General features: G+C 35.2%; 1 protein-coding gene across 1 annotated transcript in view; it reads right to left on the bottom strand.

Annotated features, from left to right (window-relative positions):
* Positions 1-8,226: 8,226 nt before the first annotated feature.
* The window catches only part of HDAC2 (histone deacetylase 2), a 31,245-nt gene continuing 19,847 nt past the window's right edge, over positions 8,227-19,624 (bottom strand). Inside the window, exons 7-14 of the mRNA XM_007452591.1 lie at positions 18,887-18,979; positions 18,697-18,805; positions 14,447-14,587; positions 14,089-14,197; positions 13,300-13,430; positions 12,171-12,326; positions 9,679-9,736; positions 8,227-8,591 (exon numbers count right to left, since the gene is read on the bottom strand). Coding sequence (XP_007452653.1) covers positions 8,561-8,591; positions 9,679-9,736; positions 12,171-12,326; positions 13,300-13,430; positions 14,089-14,197; positions 14,447-14,587; positions 18,697-18,805; positions 18,887-18,979 — 828 coding nt within the window. The 3' untranslated portion in view covers positions 8,227-8,560. The remainder of the gene's footprint in view (positions 8,592-9,678; positions 9,737-12,170; positions 12,327-13,299; positions 13,431-14,088; positions 14,198-14,446; positions 14,588-18,696; positions 18,806-18,886; positions 18,980-19,624) is intronic.

Raw genomic sequence — 19,624 nt, 5'->3', positions numbered from 1 at the left:
TCCACCACAGGAGCACACAAGAGTGCCCTTTAGCAGCTCAATCCCACCTAGAATCTAATCAAAGGCAACCCAAGTTTGAATTTTCCTGCTAGACTACAGAATAAGGAGATTTTTGAAGTGCTTTTCTCACCTAGGGACACAGCAAAAGTGCAATTAAAAAAGGCAAAAGGAGAAACTCTTGTTTCTTAAGTCAAACATTCAGTTTATTAGTTGCCAGAACCCAATGACCTTTTGCTGGTATTTATTAAGCAGAAGCAATTTTGAGAACGTTTTCTCTTTTAACTTAGGAACTGCTTCTCTGTATTTGCCTGTTTATTGAAAAGTTTTACCTGCACATCAGGCAATTAAGTATATGCCACGTGATTGGCGGTCACCCTTGAAATGTTGATTTCTGAAGAAACAAAAAAAGCTAATTAGTTAAAGGATACATGAGAGAAGCTAGAAACTTCTGCTTTATCAATAGAACCAAAATTCATAACTCGAGAGAGACTAGAGTCCTAGATTTCACTCATTACTTTGTTGAACTCACTCCTGAACACATACCATCGGTTACAAGGTGGACCTGGCAAAACACTGACCGATTTGAATTTTATTATTCACGTTACTTTAGAACTAATTAATTTGTACATATTTCCTCAACCTTTAAACATTCGTAAATTATTAAATAAAGAGCAAATGACAATTTAATCAAGGAAGGACTCAGCTCTCCTTTATAATTTATTCCACCAGCACTTACTAGTAATCCTAATCACAACTCCGCAAAGTTTCATAATTTCAAAGATCAAAGAGGTTAGGTACTTAGTTTAGTAACAGAATATGTGGAACAAGAGTCCAATGTCCCTGCATATGAACTTCACTCTACTGAGATGCATCTTTTTTTCTTTTTAAAAAATATTTATTTATTTGTTTGCACAAGATCTTAGTTGCAGCAGGCAGCCTCCTTAACTGAGACTTGCCAGCTCCTTAGTTCCAGCACACAGGCTCCTTAGTTGTGGCATGCGAACTCTTAGTTGTGGCATGCATGTGGGATCTAGTTCCCTGACCAGGGATCGAACCCAGAACCCCTGCATTGGGAGCGTGGAGGCTTATCCACTGAGCCACCAGGGAAGTCCCTGAGATGCATTTTTTAGAAATAAATTTCAATTCTCCTTTTCTATTGTGTATTTTAAATGATTCCATTCCCAGCCAAAATAGAAAACTACTCTGGCTTTAATATTCATTTCCATTCTACTTTTGACTAGACAAGTCACAAGTAACATTTACTACCAGGTAACACTCTACTGTGTTTTATGGATGTAAAGCTCAGGAATCAGTGTTATAATTTTTCTACCTAAAGAAAAATCCAAATCAATAAACCACATTGTAGTTTAATTCAAATAGTATTGAGTCCAATATTGCATGCAGAAGAACCTGTTAATGAGTGTTACTCTGCTTGTTAAATGGATCACCAAGTGATTACAGGAGAAAATGCACAGTGGAAAAAAAAATTTAAACAATGGAACATCTGCCATCTTGTGGTTAGATAGAGGAAATGCAGCTACTGTTGAGTAGCTTCTAAATATTGTAACCCTTCTGAGCATTTATTTCTTCACATGAACATTGCTAGGCATGTAAATAGCCGATAACAATTTAATAGTTTCATTTTTTCCGTAATCTATTCACAACCATTTTGCTTGACAGATTATCCGCGAGTAAATTGCAAGGGTATTGAGATTCCCTTAAATTTGCCAAACGTTAATAGCCTCCTTGCTAAAACCAGTTGTCAAAAGGTTGCTTCTCTATCTACCATGGCCTAGTAGTTTGATGCTAGTAGGCATCGAACTGCAACAGAAGGCTCAAAAGCAATTCATCTGATGTCTAAATAACACTTGAAGATTTAAGACTTCCCTCACAATTCTGGCCCCATCTATCTCCCTTTACCTGACATAACAACAACAGTAGTAGTTAACACTTGCTGAGCATTAACTGTGTATCGACTCAATCCTTAATGAAGTGAGGACTATTATCATCTTCCTCCTTTTAAATTAAGAAGCAATTGAGGCACAGAGAAGTTAGTAACTTGCACAAGATTGTGGAGAAGAAAAAAGGACCTTTAAGCTGCTGAAACTTATTACTTGTAATAGCATACAAATTGAAGTTTTCACTTAAAACCTTGAAATCCATGTCTTTTATACCACAATATAAATAAGAAATGCTATGAACCCCAGGTATAAGGGAAGCTTCAATAGTAATTTTACTGAAACCAGGGAAACCAGAAGATGCAGGTAAATTACTTCAATGTAAGGACTTCAAAGAATCTCCTATTGATAGAATGCTAGTAGGTTTGGTAATTATACAACTACCTTATAGTACCAATGGGATTTGGAAGCTTTCACCCATGCCGCAAGGAAAATGAGAAAAATTGAGAACACAGCAACATCTTCATTAACTTAAAGGACTGGCCCCCACCCCCTTGCTGAATTGAGGTCTTAGTTTTAAAGTGCCATTTTTTAATAATGAAATGATAGTGATGGTTGATAGCTACTATACCCTCATCAGGACCATATGATTGTTCCAGATGACTTACATACCTTATTTTTTGTGTTAGGCTTTTAGCCACATGGCAAAATCTTCCTTCTCCTGGGAAGAAATGAAACTAAGATAGTCACTAATGTCCCAGCAACACTGAACTGCATGAATCTGCACGTCATTGCAAAAGATAATTTGAGAAAAGGAAAAGAAAGCTGTAAGGTTGTATAAAATTTCCATCCCTTTGACCAGAAATGATCTGTTCATATTTTTTTAATTAAAAATTTACACATTAAAAAAATTGAATAAAAACCCCATGATAGGGCTTCCCTGGTGGCGCAGTGGTTGAGAGTCCGCCTGCCGATGCAGGGGACACAAGTTCGTGCCCCAGTCCGGGAAGATCCCACATGCCGCGGAGTGGCTGGGCCCATGAGCCATGGTCGCTGAGCCTGCGCGTCCGGAGCCTGTGCTCCACAACGGGAGAGGCCACAACAGTGAGAGGCCCGCGTACCGCAAAAAAAAAAAACAAAAAACAAAAAAAAACACATGATAACGTCAATAGATGCAGAAAAAAACTTTTGATAAAATTCAACATCCATTTATGATAAAAATTCTTCAGAAAGTGGGCATAGAGGGGACATACCTCAACATAATAAAGGCTATATATGACAAACCCACAGCTAGCATCATACTCAATGGTGAAAAATCTGAAAGCATTTCCTCTAAGATCAGGAACAAGGATGCCCACCCTCACCACTTTTATTCAACATAGTTTTGGAAGTCCTAACCACAGCAATCAGAGAAGAAAAGGAGTCGAAATTGGAAAAGAAGTAAAACTGCCACTGTTTGCAGATGACATGATACTATACATAGAAAATCCTAAAGATGCTACCAGAAAACTACTAGAGTTCATCAATGAATTTGGTAAAGTTGCTGAACAGGAAATTAATATACAGAAATCTCTTGCATTTATATACACTAACAGTGAAACATTAGGAGGAGAAGTTAAGGAAATAATTCCATTTACCACTGCATCAAAAAGAATAAAATACCTAGGAATAAACCTACCTAAGGAGGCAAAAGACCTGTACTCTGAAAATTATAAGACAGATGAAAGAAATTGAAGATGACACAAACAGATGGGAAGATATACCATGCTCTTGGATTGGAAGAATCAATATTGTTAAAATGACCATACTACCCAAGGCAATATACAGATTCAGTTCAATCTCTATCAAATTACCATTGGCATTTTTCACAGAACTAGACCAAATAACTTTAAATTTTGTATGGAAACATTAAAGACCCCAAATAGCCAAAACAATGTTGAGAAAGAATGGAGCCAGAGGAGTCAGGCTCCCTGACTTCAGACTATACTACAAAGCTACAGTAATCAAAACAGTATGGTACTGGCACAAAAACAGACATATAGACCAATGGAACGGGATAGAAAGCTCAGAATAAAACTCACGTACTTATGGTCAATTAATCTAGGACAAAGGAGATAAGAATATACAATGGAGAAAAGACAGTCTCTTTAGTAAGTGATGGCAGGAAAACTGGACAGCTACATGTAAAAAAATGAAATTACAACATTCTCTAACACCATATACAAAAATAAACCCCAAATGGATTAAAGACCTAAATGTAAGACCGGACACTATAAAACTTCTGGAGGAAAACATAGGCAGAACACTCTTTGACATAAATTGCAGCAGTATCATTTTGAATCTGCCTTCTAGAATAATGGAAACAAAAACAAATGGGACTAAATAAACTTAAAAGCTTTTGCACAGCAAAGGAAACCTTAAACAAAACAAAAAGACAACCTATGGACTGGGAGAAAATATTTGCAAATGATAGTACTGACAAGGTATTAATTTCTGAAATATATAAACAGCTGACACAGCTCAACATCAAAAAAAACAAACAACCCAATCAAAAACTGGGCAGAAAATCTAGATAGACATTTCTCCAAAGACATAGAGATAGCCAACAGGCACATGAAAAAATGCTCAACGTCACTAATTATTAGAGAATGCAAATCAAAACTACAATGAGATATCACCTCACACCCATCAGAATGGCCATCCTTAAAAGTCTACAAATAACGAACACTGGAGTGGGTGTAGCGAAAAGGGAAGACTCCTACACTGTTTGTGGGTATGTAAATTGGTACAGCCACTATGGAGAATAGTATGGAGGTTCCTTAAAAAATTAAAAATAGTTACCATATGATTCTGCAATCCCACCCCCGGGCATATATCCGGAGAAAACTCTAATTCAAAAAGATACATGCACCCCAATGTTCACTGCAGCACTATTTACAATAGCAAAGACATGGAAATAACTTAAATATCCATCAACAGATGAATGGATAAAGAAGATGTGGTACATATATACAATGGAATATTACTCAACCATAAGAATGAAATAATTCTGTTTGCAGTGGCATGGATGGACCTAGAGATTATCATACTAAGTTAAGTCAGACTGAGAAAGACAAATATCATGATACTTACATGCGGAATCTTAAAAAAAAAAAGATACAAATGAACTTATTTACAAAACAGAAACACAGAGGATAAATTTATGGTTACCAAAGGGGATAGTGGGGAATTAGGAGTTTGGGATTAACATATACACATTACTATATATAAAATAGATAAACAAGGTCCTACTGTACAGCACAGGGTACTATATTCAGTATTATCTAATACCCTATAATGGAAAAGAATCTGGAAAAGGATATATATGTGTATCTGAATCACTTTGCTGTACACCTGAAACTAACACATTGTAAATCAACTATACTCCAATAAAATTTTTTTTTAATTTGTATATTCACATAGTCCAGCATTCAAATCCCCATGAAAGCAGCCAATGTTTCAATACTACCAGTTTCATGATCACCTTTCCTAGGTATTTGTATAATCAAGTAATTTTACCTATTTTTTTCATTTTACACAAAAGGTATGTCACGTGTCCCAGGTCTTCCTCTTTTCACTTAATGATGTGTCTTGAAGGTATTGCCATATATACAGTACATAGTTCTCATTCTTGTTAGTTATGGCTGTACAGTGTTCTTTCTTAAGTGTCATTCAACACATCCTATATTGAATATTTAGGCCATTTTAATCTTTTATTACTTTAAGCAATGTTTCATAATGAAGACTGCTGAAACTCATATTGCACATAAAGTATATTAAATTTTCCAAAATGGCATTTTAAATCAGATTGATTTTGATATAGAATGTCAAATTAAGCTCAAGAGGTTATACTGACTTATACAACCTACTGCAAAACACAAATTCCTTAAACTTTTGCCAACAGCTGTTCTTTATGATAGGTTTAAAAAATTAGGTTAAAAAATTTAAAAGTAGGGCCTCCCTGGTGGCGCAGTGGTTGAGAGTCCGCCTGCCGATGCAGGGGATACGGGTTCGTGCCCCGGTCCGGGAGGATCCCACGTGCCGCGGAGCGGCTGGGCCCGTGGGCCATGGCCGCTGAGCTTGCGCGTCCGGCAGCGGGAGAGGCCACGACAGTGAGGGGCCCACATATCGCGAAAAAAAAAAAAATTTTAAACTATCTTCATAGCTTTTAACTTGCATTTCCTAAATTAAGGTTAAAAATCTTTTCATACTTAAGAATTATTTGCATTTTTTCCCAGTTAACTCTCCACATCCTTCATGCCTTTAAAAAAACCTTTAGATATTAGCCTCTTGAACTGTAACGTTGCAATTCTGCACACTGCCCACCCCAATTGTCATTTTTCTCAATTAGAAGTTGCTAGCCTACAGAATCTTTTAAATATCATTTCGTTTAGTTTGGATTCAGTGTCATACTTAGAAAGGCCTAGTACTTTCTCAAAAGTCCCTTATGGTTTCTAGTACTTAAGTTTCATTTTCCCTTTCCAACTAATCTGATTCTTCTGATGGAGGGCATTAAACATTTTACCCATTTGGCTACCCATTATCCCAATACCACTTAGGGAATAATCTCTCTTCCCTCATCAACTTGAAATATTTTTATCCAATATTAATTTCCAAATGTATTAGGGTATTTATACATCCTGTATTACAACCTTTTTCACTATACACCAGAACCGTAGCTTCTTTGCACTTTTATTTCTAGAAATTTTTGTTATTGCTCTTGTAAATGGGATCCTCCTTTTTCCAACAGATCTTCTGGTTGTTGTTCACATATATTAACAGCTGCTGGTTTCTGTGTATTAATGTTGTACCCAATCACCTGGCTGAACTTGGTTTCATACTGTTCTCTTGAGGCTTCAGTTCTATATAAATGTTTCTATTTGTAAATAGGAAAACAAAACCTAAATGTGACCAAGCAGGCTGACCTCAGTATTGAAACAAATTTTTGGTATACCCTTCTAATCAAACATTAACACAGAGCAGTTAAAATGAGCTGTACTTGTTAAACAGGGTTAGATAATTAAAATGTAAAGAAGCAAGTTACAGAAGTGTACACATGCAATATACCATTTGTTTCTCAAACACTAAATGCATGTCACTATTTCACTAATGAAAGACTGAATTCCATAATTCTTAATGTCATAAGGGTTTATTATATGCTGACAGATATGCAGCAAGAGTGAAAACATGCATAATATATGGTTACTTCTGAAGAGTGGGAGGGAAATTAAATGGCAAAGTGGTAAGGAGGGCTTCTACTTCTGTGTAATTTATTTAAAGGAAAAAAAAAGCTTGAACCAAATATGGCTAAAGTGAAACATCTGTTAAATACAGGTGGGAGAATGGCTGTTCATTACAAAAGTCCAGGTGCTTTTGTGAATGTCTGAAGTATTTCTTAACACAGGCTTTCAGAGAAACATTTTTGACTGACCTGTTGTCTAGCATTCTATAATTTTTATCTCAAAATAATCAATTTGGGCTTTGTGAAAAGACAGATTTCACTGACTTTGGCAAGTTTCTGAAATGTTTTACTTTCTCCTTTGCATATTTTAGTAGAAATTACCCCATGTGTCTGCTTTCTATTGCTAGAATGTAAGCTATAGGAGCAGGCATTTTCCCCTTTATGTTCAGATGCATACTCAAAGCCTTAATGTGTAGACACTCAATAAATTGAACCATAAATGACTTTTAAGTGTTGATTTCCTTGATTTGGAAACATGGGTGTAATTGTGGAACCTGGATACCATGTAAATGCAGTACAAGAACCAGGTTTTGTCTATACAGCAGGTTTTATTTTAGCCTTAATATAAACACAGGAAAGTTCTGGTAAAACACAACTATACAATTTCTTGTCTACTTGGTTTATTTTGGGGGTTGGCAAAAGAGTCACATATAGCTCAGTATGGAAGCTATAGTTTCCTTTTCTGATTATGGACTTCTTTCAACTCAAAATCTCCAGTTTTTGAGAATCTTTGGTTCAGCTCAAAGATAATCCCTATATCTCAATTGCATAGCTTGTATCATTAATTTCAGAGATAAAATATGATAATGAGATGACAATCTTCACCAATATTGACTGGTTAACCTATAGAGGACAAGACTGTAGAACTCCTATTACATTAAGAAATAATAATTACTGTAAATACAGTAATTTCCTGAAGAAATAGTTTATGGATGTCTTTGAAGTTGCAAATCAGTATCTTCCACCTCTAGGGTATTCTATTTCTACAGAAACAGTCATGTCATTAGCCTATGAAAAAAGACTCCATGAGGTAATAAACAGACAAAAGACAATCCAAGTACAATTTTTTAATAAAGATAATTACAAAAGATGGAAAAATCAGCTCAGAACGGCCAATTACTTCTTTAATAGAGCAGTTTTTTGACATAATAACACATCAGTTTTAAATACTATCACATAAAGCATGGTGGAGAAAAGAAATTTTGCTTCATAATTAGAAAACTCACAATAAAACTTGCCAAGAAAAACAAAACCAAAAAAAGCCATTTTGAAAATAAATACAGTCCATGCCAAAGTAGTATAAAATGAAGCCAGAAGTCTTCAAAAAGAAAACATTTTTCTTCCCAATATTTCCTCACTGAAAGTGATGAGACTCTCAAATTCAAGGGTTGCTGAGCTGTTCTGATTTGGCTCTGTTAAAAGAGGCAACATGAAGTATTAAAAACAGCACAATCACCATTTAAATGTACCGACCAATGGATCAGTCTTTAATTGAGTCCTCATTCTTGGCTCATACCAAGAAACACATTAAGCTGATAGTGCCTTGAGTGTTTTTGGAGTACTGACTGCCTTGATCTTTCTAGTGGTTTTACAATCTATTCCAAGTCATCCTATGAAGGCTAGCACAAGATTATGTGTGGCCAAGCTTTTTACATGCTTTCCAACAATAAAAACCTCAACTACAGTTTTTAAAAAAATTATGTACAGTTTAAAAAAAAAATTATGTTATGCTAGCCCAGTGCTTCTTAAATTTACCTGTCTCACAACACTAAAAATTCATGTATACAGAAATAAGAGCACCATGAAAGATCACGAGTGCCTGTATTAAAGTTAATAGCGAGTTTCCCTGGTGGCACAGTGGTTAAAGAATCCACCTGCCAATGCAGGGGACACAGGTTTGAGCCCTGGTCTTGGAAGATACCACATGCCACGGAGCAACTAAGCCTGTGCACCACGACTACTGAGCCTGCGTTCTAGAGCCCACGAGCCACATCTACTGAGTCCTAACGCCTAGAGCCCATGCTCCGCAACAAGAGAAGCCACCGCAATGAGAAGTCCGCGCACTGCAAGAAGAGTAGCCCCCGCTCGCCCCAACTAGAGAAAGCCCGTGTGCAGCGATGAAGACCCAACGCAGCCAAAAATAAATAAATTTTTTTTAAAAAGTTAATAGCAAAACAAGGCTCAGATAAATTATGTTCAAGAATATAAACTGATCTATATTCAGTTACAATACTGATTATTACCAGTCTTTGTAATTCTTTAAAAGCAAGCTACATAATGAAAAATGAGAAAGTAGATGACATACAAACTAATAGTTAAGATACATATATTGTCTTATGCACCATTACAGACTAAAATTCAGAGCATCTCACAACTTACTGATATTCCAGGTTCAGTTCAGTACTTCTCAAAAGAACACATGTACACCCACCCCAACCCCAGTATGTGCTCATTATTTTTATAGTATATGAAAATTACTAGATAAAGAATATAGTTTACCCTTTGGTATCTGTTTTTTCACCAGTATTGTCCTTGGACTTATCTTCTTCTTTAACATCTAAAAACAAAAATTGGGAAAAGATTAACACCTAATTTGAAATATAAAGTGTATACATTTTATTTTAAAATATATCTTACTTAAAATATAAAAAACTGCCATATACAATCTTACTATTCATGAAATCAGTAACTAAATAAGCTTTGTGTTAGGTGCTGTACTAAATGACAGAGGTTCAAGGTGCCAGTATAACACTGTAGTCCTGCCTTTGGGAAGTTTTCTTCTATGGGATCACAGCACTACAGCCAGGATATGTGCTGTGAACAAGTCCAGCCTACAGACATGAGCACAGCACTGTGGGAGATTAGGAAAGGCTATGATGAAGAAGTGACGTTTGAGAGACATTCTGAAGAACGAATAGTTTTTGGGTGGGAAACGGGGAGAAGTATCTTGAACAGAGGGAAAACTTAAAAGGACTTTGAGGCAAGAAGGAATTAGGCTGGAAGGAAGAACTGAAAGACCAATGTGGCTGGAGTACTGTGAGAAGGGGATAGAATTAGAGGCCAGAGACAAAACAGAAGCTAAATTCTATTACTTATGTAACCATTAGTGTTTTTTTTTGTTTTTTGCGGTATGTGGGCCTCTCACTGTTGTGGCCTCTCCCGTTGCGGAGCACAGGCTCCGGACACGCAGGCTCAGCGGCCATGGCTCACAGGCCCAGCTGCTCCGCAGCATGTGGGATCTTCCCAGACCGGGGCACGAACCCATTTCCCCTGCATCGGCAGGCGGACTCTCAACCACTGCGCCACCAGGGAAGCCCTAACCATTAGTTTTTAACCCTCACTATATAAGTACCAAAACTTTACCATTTAAAAAAAAATGAATGAAACAGGAGGAGCAACACTACCTATTCAAGATCACTGAAACAAATTAGCCCAAATGTACTAAATTTTTTCTTTAGATAAGCAAATGAACCAAAGTTGTGAGGCACTGATTATAATACAAACACATGGCAATATGGTTACTATGACATTTGTTTAGGCTTCTGGCTTAATTTAGGATGTGCAAATTTAATAATTCAAAGTGCTAAATGGGATAGTGAGGTAGAGAAAAGAAACATTCCTAACTTCAGGTTTTGAACTACAGGTTTTTAAAAATGTTTTCTATGGTAATATTTCTTTTAGTTGTAGGCTGCAAGATTTTAACAAATGCAAGACCCTATAAGAAGAATTTCATTACCAAATTTCATTATCATATCAGTAACAAAAGGAACTACTATGAGATTAATCCACCACCAGGCCATTAAGCCAGATCAAAAAGTACTCTCATTTTTAGCTTAAATAGCAATGAAAGATAAGCACCATAGTGCACCCACTTTCCTGTTTGGAAGAAAAAGCACAGAAAAGATAAAGATTTCAAAACAGGAAGAAACACCAAAAAGGAAAACAAACAAACAAACAAACAAACAGAAAAACCAGACAAGACAAATGAACAGTAAGAGAAAAAAATACTAGAAAAATTCTACAACTAAAGCTAAGTCCTTCTTACCTCCATCACAGCTGGAATTTCTGGATGTCAATCAGTACACAAGAGTAGACTGGAGCCATCATTGTAATACATTGGGAAGTTAAAATTATAAAATGGTAGATAGAGAACAGTAGCGTATAGAGGAGTCAACCCACGAAAAAGAACAGAACTAGATGTGTCAGACATGCTATGGATTCCTAACTCTCTAGTAAAAAAGAACACGAGAGCCAGCTTACTCACATAACTTCAATATGATAGGAAAAGGATGTTGGACCAGTATCTCTGAATCAGTTTTCCACATGCTACAGGGTCAAAATTAACAGGTCAACTAAAACCTGTGCTCATCACCTTTACTTGCATATAGGTATCAGGTATCCATCAGGAAATGCACCAAGTGCAAGAATACAGATATTTAGCACATTGCATTCTCTAGCCATGAGCAGCTCAATCTAGCAGAGAGATATATAAAGTCCCTAATGAGGTGCTATAATACAATGTGTTAAATAAAATAAAATGACCCAGGTATGTGTAAGTGCTCTGGAAACTCAGATAAAAGTAACACATTCTGGTAGCAAATTCAATGCCCTAAAGCATCTATTTTCTCAACAAACAGGTAGTTACAAATTATCTTAGAATTTCAGCGCTGTTCACAGGCTACATATGGATCTATAACCACTTTGTCCTCTCTCTTACCAATCTATATCATAGTGCAGTGTTCACTATTTTAAGCCTATGTCATCAAGAAGAGATAGTTTCCTGTAATATAAAAACAAATGTGACTAATAACATTCAGAGAGCTCTAATTAAAAGAGCTTACTTACATGGGGGGGAAGAAAAAAAGTCACCTACTTAGCACACTCACCCCCTCCAATACTTGCATCATTGACTTCAGGAGCTCATAAAAATTGCAGTATAGCTCACTTTCAAAAACTTACAATTAAAACATTAATCAAAAAATAAATCTGACCTGTTTTTTTGTCCTCCGTTTCCTTCTTGTCTTCTTCAATTCTAGCTTTCTTTGCTCCTTTCTTATGATCAGCCACATTTCTACGACCTCCCTCTCCTTCGTCCTCAGAATCTGAGAATTCTTCATCACAAGCTATCCGTTTGTCTGATGCTCGAACTGATACATTAAAGATTTTTAATAAAAGTTTTGGCAAAAGCAGTCACAGGTTTTACAATTGTTAAGTGCACCCCTCTACAAAAGAACTAGCCAATCACCACATTTAAAAGTAAGGATAACAGATTTTAAGATTAGAACTGAATGCATGGCTTGCTAAATACTGAAAATTTAGATTTAGGAAGAAATAATTCAAAGAAACAAGAAAAACATTTGCAGATCTCATTAAAAAAACAAACAACTTTAGAGGGAAAAAACTGTGTTTTCCTGATAGGTAGTGGGAATGATGTCTTCAAATAAAAAGTAATCCTTTATTTCAGAGCTGAGAGTTTCAGAGCTGAGAAAATAAAAAATATCATGAACACCAAGTATGTTAGAATGTCTATACCGTGATAGCATACCATTATGCTATAAACCTATGAATCATATTAAGTGGAATTAGACTGTAGAATCAAACAGGAGGTGCTTAATGTTATTCAACTCACTCTACATAAGTGGTTAATTTGTGGAAACTTTTGATCATATATGTAGTCAAATAAACTGAAATGGCTGATACTCCAATCAAGCTTTGAGACATAGGAAATTAAATCCACGTAAGATTAAAAAAATGGTAAAAATAAAGACAAGTAATGATAGTGTGCTCATGAACAGGGGTCCCCAACGCCCCGGACCATGGACCAGTACTGGTCTGCAGCCTGTCAGGAACCAGGCCGCACAGCAGGGGGTGGGCGGCGGGCGAGCGAATCAGTGAAGCTCCATCTGCTGCTCCCCATCGCCTTCATTACCACCTGAACCATCCCCACCCCTGGTCTGTGGGAAAACTGTCTTCCACGAAACCAGTCCCCGCTGCCAAAAAGGTTGGGGACTGCTGCTCATGAAAACATGTGAAGTTCTTGGGCCACCAAAACCTTCAATTTATAGTATTCTTTTAATAAACCAGAAAAATGTAACAATACATATCAAGGGACTATCTTACTAGAAATTCTCTTGTCTGGATCTTCTCCATCTTCATCTCCACTGTCTTCATGAACTGCATCTTCTGGAATAGCTTGCATTTGGACGCCAGGTGCATGTGGCAACATGCGTAAATTTTCAAATAAACGCTGTCTAAATTACAATATGTGCAGTTATTAGAAAAAATTATTTTCTTTCAAGTTCCTTTTAAATATAAGAGGAAACATTATGCAAAAAAATTGCATCTTTTATCTAGCTTAACCTATGAATTAAAATAGTAACATTTACTGAGCACTGATACTTTACATATTATTAACCCGTTTAATCCTCAAAATTTACAAGATAGATACTATTTCATCTCCCATTTCAAGGATGAGGAAATATAAGCACAAAGGCAAATTAACTTGCCAAAAGTCAGAGCTAGTGTGTGGTAAAGAGAGGACACAAACCCAGGTCTGTGTACTACAATGTCTCTCTAAACACTCCGTTCTTAGATAAAGCTTTATCAAAATGTTTCAATGAAAATAAATTTCACTTTCATGTAAGGTAAGAAAATATAAAATTTATAGTGCCCCTTTCAATTGAAAAATCCATTTTAACGAACAGAAAATGGAAATACTTTTGAGCTACGAATCCCATATATTTTCCATTATTTTATAAAATTAATCAATAACCTTAAGGTTTCAAATACTTTTGACAAAGGAAATACCTATGTATAAAGCTAAAATGACCTACTGCATTTGGCCCTCTAAAAACTCCTAACGCTGTATCAAGATGAAATGTTTATCAAATCAATTCAATGATGTCTTACTTTATTTTTTCCATATATTCTGGAGTGTTCTGGTTTGTCATGTTTGAAGGACTAATATGCAGTTTGAAGTCTGGTCCAAAATACTCAAAGTAATCATTATATGGCAATTCTATCAAAAACAATGAAATAAAGTTACATATTAAAAGCTCAATTTTCACACAAATCCATGCACAAAATCCAGATTCAAGTTGTGAAATATTTCCAGAGAAAATGTTTAAAAGTGAATGCAAAATGAATTCATTAAGTGACTGCTCTCCTATTTACATGGTTTGGGAATCAATTGTAATCACCTAAACATCTTTTTCTATGAACTGACAGTTCATCCAATAAAGACATCAAAATGAGAACACTTACTTACCGTTGGGAATCTCACAATCAAGGGCAACAGCAGTCTCATATGTCCAACATCGAGCAACATTGCGGATTGTGTATCCACCTCCCCCAAGCATCAGTAATGGTAAATTGAAAGTTTTTACAACTTCTACACATTTAGCATGACCTAAAACAAAGAAAATTTGGGTAACAATACATCTGCACATTGTAACAGTTGGAAAAATAAATTTTAAAAAGATAATATAAACAATAACCAAAATGGCTTTAATATGTGAAAATTTCTAGTTTAAAACTTTTATCAATAAAACACCTTTTATGCAATGATATACAAAACACAGTAAGACATAACTGGCTATGTCAGCAAGTGTCCCTGATCAAATATACAACTATATTAATATTAAAATATGAATATAACATATTTTATTAATGTGATATGAAGATATTATGTTCCTGTGAGGTTACCTGGGGGAAAAAATAAGTGAGGTTGCAATGAAACATTGTATAATCTAATCTAAACTGACTTTTTGTTACCACTTTCCTCCATAGACATATACAGAAAAATTATGTAAGGCTATACAGATTTAACTATAGGTTATCGTTAGGCAGTGGTATTACGGACATTTTTCTTAACTTACCTAAAATTATAAAATTAGTATCTATTACTATTATAAAAAACTTCGGGGGCTTCCCTGGTGGCGCAGTGGTTGAGAGTCTGCCTGCCGATGCAGGGGACATGGGTTCATGCCCTGGTCCGGGAAGATCCCACATGCCGCGGAACGGCTGGGCCCATGAGCCATGGCCGCTGAGCCTGCGCGTCCGGAGCCTGTGCTCCGCAACGGGAGAGGCCACAACAGTGAGAGGCCCCAGGTACCGCAAAAAAACTTCAACCAATTTCTATATGTAGAAATTTCAGTATAAAGTAAACCTAACATGAAAACAAAATATTTCCTTTGGATGTCATAGTTTAAAAATCAGTTACGAGTTACTAGTAACTTCTTATATTATCATCATCATTCAGAAACACAAGTTAATGTTTAAAGCAAGAAAAAAATCCTTCAATTAGAGAAGAAATTGATGTATGTTGAATATTTTGGAAAAATCAAAATAGTACAAAGAAAAAACTACCTAAAATTCTATCATCCAAAGATAGTTTTTTGAATATTCTTTTCCAATCCTTTTTAACTTTTAAAAGCTTAATGGTATGTTTTCTTCATGTAACTATACTGTGAGCATTTTCATTAAGTACTCTTCAATAGTTACATTATATGCTTTGTGACCACCTAGAGGGGTGGGATAGGGAGAGTGGGAGGAAGGGAGATGCAAGAGGGAAGAGATATGGGGACATATGTATAACTGATTTACTTCATTATAAAGCAGAAACTGACACACCACTGTAAAGCAATTATACTCCAATAAAGATGTTAAAAAAAAAAGGGTATACAAATATGTATAAATACGTGAAATTATGTATAAGGACATAAAAAGTGTAAACACATAAACATATATAAAAACATATAGGTATATAAAAACAGTTATGTTATATGATTCATAACCCAACTGTTATTACTGCAATTATGAAAATCTAGGCTTCTTATAATAGAGGAAAACTGTTTGGGTATTTTTTAAAGATGAAATAAACAGTTAACTTAAAGATAACAGTAAAGATAGCTGGCTAAACAAAGACATTTACTTTTCTTTCATCTCAAAACCTGATAAAAATGATTATAAAGGAATTTTTTAAAGGCTAAAATTTATAAAAATAAAGAATGGGAGAGCAAACAACAGTATCAATATAAAGTAAGATAGAAAGGAGACAGACAAGAGGTAAACTGACTTTAGCAGTTTGAATTGAAGCTGGCAGTGGAGAAAGCTTGGAATCAAGTTTGACATTTGGGATTGCAAATATCTTTACATGCTTTATACAATGGATATTCTATCAGTCAGTTGAAATATAGATTTATAGTAAGAGTAAAATAAAATGCTGTAGTTTGTGATTATGAAAGCTATTGCCTTTAAGTACAACGTCATTAATAACTTTCAAAGAGTTAAGAAAACTGACAAGTTAATACACATCTTAAGAGTACATTAAGTAGATTTTAAGAAGACTGTATCCATTTTGAGGAAACAGATGGTTATCTGCACATTATTTTCAACAATACGAAACTGCTGCTCTTTGGCCACTTTTGACCTAGCAAGAAAAGGGGCAATTAATTTCAAATTGTTCAACCTAATATAAGCAGAATAGATTGATTATGTCATAATTCTAATGCTGGCTGGCATAGGAGCTATCGTAACATCAAATAAAATAGCCTTTAATACCTGTATTTAGTTATTAAATTCCATTTATGCCAAGAGTTGTTCTGGAAGAAGTTCTACTTGAGAATTCTTCACATTTTATGAGAGAATTCAAAGCAGAACATGAACTTGTTACCTAAAAGTTCACAAGGGAAACAACTCCAAAATCATGTACAATATCTGTGAAAAATCACAACTAATCCACACATAATAAATTTTAAGAACTTATTAAATAAAATTTCAGATTTACTCTTATACCCTAGCAGTTCATTCCATAATGGTGATCTTTACTTTGGTCTGGACCTCTATCATATGTTGATTTCAACACTTATAAGCAAAGAACAGCTCGATGTTACCAGATCTACAGAGGAAATTCACCCAAACAGGAACAAGTCAGAAGGCTGTACTTCATGGAGGTAAAACTGACAGAACACTTTCTCCATCTGAATATAATGTACTATTCATAAATACTGGCAATTTATTAATGAGTAAGGAGAAAACTATGGAAATGACAAAACTGTATGGGGAAAAACAAGTTATGCAAAAGGGAAATTGAATCAGCTGAAACATGCTTTAATGTTGCTGGTGATGCCATTAACACTGAATACCATGACCAAAATTCTGGTCTAAATACCAGATTTAAACTGTAAAAATGGAAATATTGGAAGGGTGTATGCATGTGTTGGGGACAAAGTGGTGGCTCCCTCTTCTTTCACAATGGAAAGTGAATATACAAGGTTAAAATTAAAAGTTAAACATAATAAAGCTTGGGGAATTCCCCTGTGGTCCAGTGGTTAGGACTCTACGCTCGCACTGCCAAGGAGGACCTGGGTTCAATTCCTGGTCAGGGAACTAAGATCCCACATGCTGCATGGTGCAGTCAAAAAAAAAAAAAAGAAAGAAAGAAAAGCTTGCATGTTATTTAAAGAAAGGTAAGCACCAAAAGAATCAACAAAAATTGTTGAAAATTATGCTAAGTGTAATATGTGGAATCAAAAACACAAATGAACAAACATAACTAAACAGAAACAGTCACAGATATAGAGAACAAACAGATGGTTGCCAGAGGGGAAGAGAGAAATATATGAGGGAGATTAAGAGGTACAAACACTGAGTTACAAAATAAATGAGTCACAGGTATGAAATGTACGGAGTGGGAAATATAGTCAATAGTAATATAATATTTTTGTATGATGACAGGTGACAACTAGACTTAGCATGGTGATCATTTTGAAATGTATAGAAATATCAAACCACATGTTGTGGACCAGGAACTAACATAGTGTTGTAGGTCAGTTGTATTTCGAAAACAAACAACAAACTCATAGAAAAAGAGATCAGATTTGTGATTACCAGAGGCAAGGAGTCAGGGGAGGGGAGATTAGATGAAAATAGTCAGAAGGTACAAACTTCCAGTTAAAAGATAAATAAGTACTAGGGATGAAATGTACAACACGATAAAGATAATCAACACTGCTGTATTTTATAAATGAAAGCTGTTAAAGAGAGTAAATCCTAAGAGTTTGCATCACAAAGAAAAATATACATATTTTTAATGTATTTCTTTAATGTTGTACCTATAGGAGATGAGTGTTCACTAAACCTACTGTGTTAATCATTTCATGATGCTGAAATCATGATATTGAAGTCAAATCATTATGTTGTACATCTTACGCTCACATGGTGCTGTATGCCAACAACATCTCAATAAAACTGAATAAATAAACAAATAGATAAAAGTTTTAAAAAAAGAAAATCGCTGCCTTGGTTGGTATTGCAACAAGCCTTATAAAACGACTCACGTATGAATATATACATAAATTTGACAAAATAAAAGATACATACATATGACAAAAACCCATAAAAAACACATGGCTCCCTGTTAAAATAGCAGGTAAAAATTAAATGACAACTTTTATGGGAAGTTCTTAGGAAGAAAAAAAACTTTTTTCCTGGAATATCACCCTTCAAATTGCTTACCTTTGACTGTCAAATTGAAGCAACCAAGTCTATCACCGGATAGTGAGTCTGCACCACACTGTAGTACCACAGCACTAGGTTGATACATCTCCATCACTTTTGAAATAATCTATGTACAAGGTAACAAATGTTAATGTCTCTAAAAAACATTTTAGAATTCCTTTTCATTTCTGAAAATAATAATACTTACAGGCTTAAATATCTGCCCATATGATTCATCATCTATACCATCTCTCATTGGAAAATTGACAGCATAGTATTTGCCTTTTCCTGCACCAATATCCTAAAATACATAGTTAAATAAATCTCAGAGAATATATCATAATAAAGTTTGACATATTTAATTATTAAAATATTTTTAAAAGATTAAAAGACTAGGTAACAAAACCCAATTCTTAATTCATCTTGTAGGCTGAGAAAGGAAATAATACAGAAAAAGTACATATTACAACATTTATGGATGGCTTATAAAGCTGAAAAGAACCAATTCCACTTAATCTGTAATGATTATTTTGGGGAAAAAAGAAATTTAACACAGTTAAAAGCAACTTGAAGTTAAGTATTACCCAAGAAATTTGTCATAAACAAAATACACAAGACAACTTTATAGGTAAAACTGTAGGAAATATAAACTCTGAGCCAAAGAACCCTGCAGGACAATTGTCTCTAAAGTAGAATCCTTCTTGTGGCTCACAATCTGGTATGAGTTTACTTATAAGACTTTCTTGAAGTTTTAACAGTTGCAGACTAAAGCATTGAAATCTGTTCTTTAATTGGGCTTGAAATAAATTTTGTTTCTACTTGTTGAATAAGTACCACTCTAGGCATTAATACCTCCCAAAAGAAGCAAAGGAGAGAAATTGAGAGCTGGGTTCCAGCTACACACACACACACACACACACACACACACACACACACACACACACAC

This window comes from Lipotes vexillifer, unplaced genomic scaffold, assembly GCF_000442215.2.
Source record: "Lipotes vexillifer unplaced genomic scaffold, Lipotes_vexillifer_v1.1 scaffold463, whole genome shotgun sequence".
NCBI classification, from domain to species: Eukaryota; Metazoa; Chordata; class Mammalia; order Artiodactyla; family Lipotidae; genus Lipotes; species Lipotes vexillifer.
The sequence above is the reverse complement of the archived record's forward strand: the minus strand, read 5'-3'. Positions and strand labels throughout refer to the sequence as shown.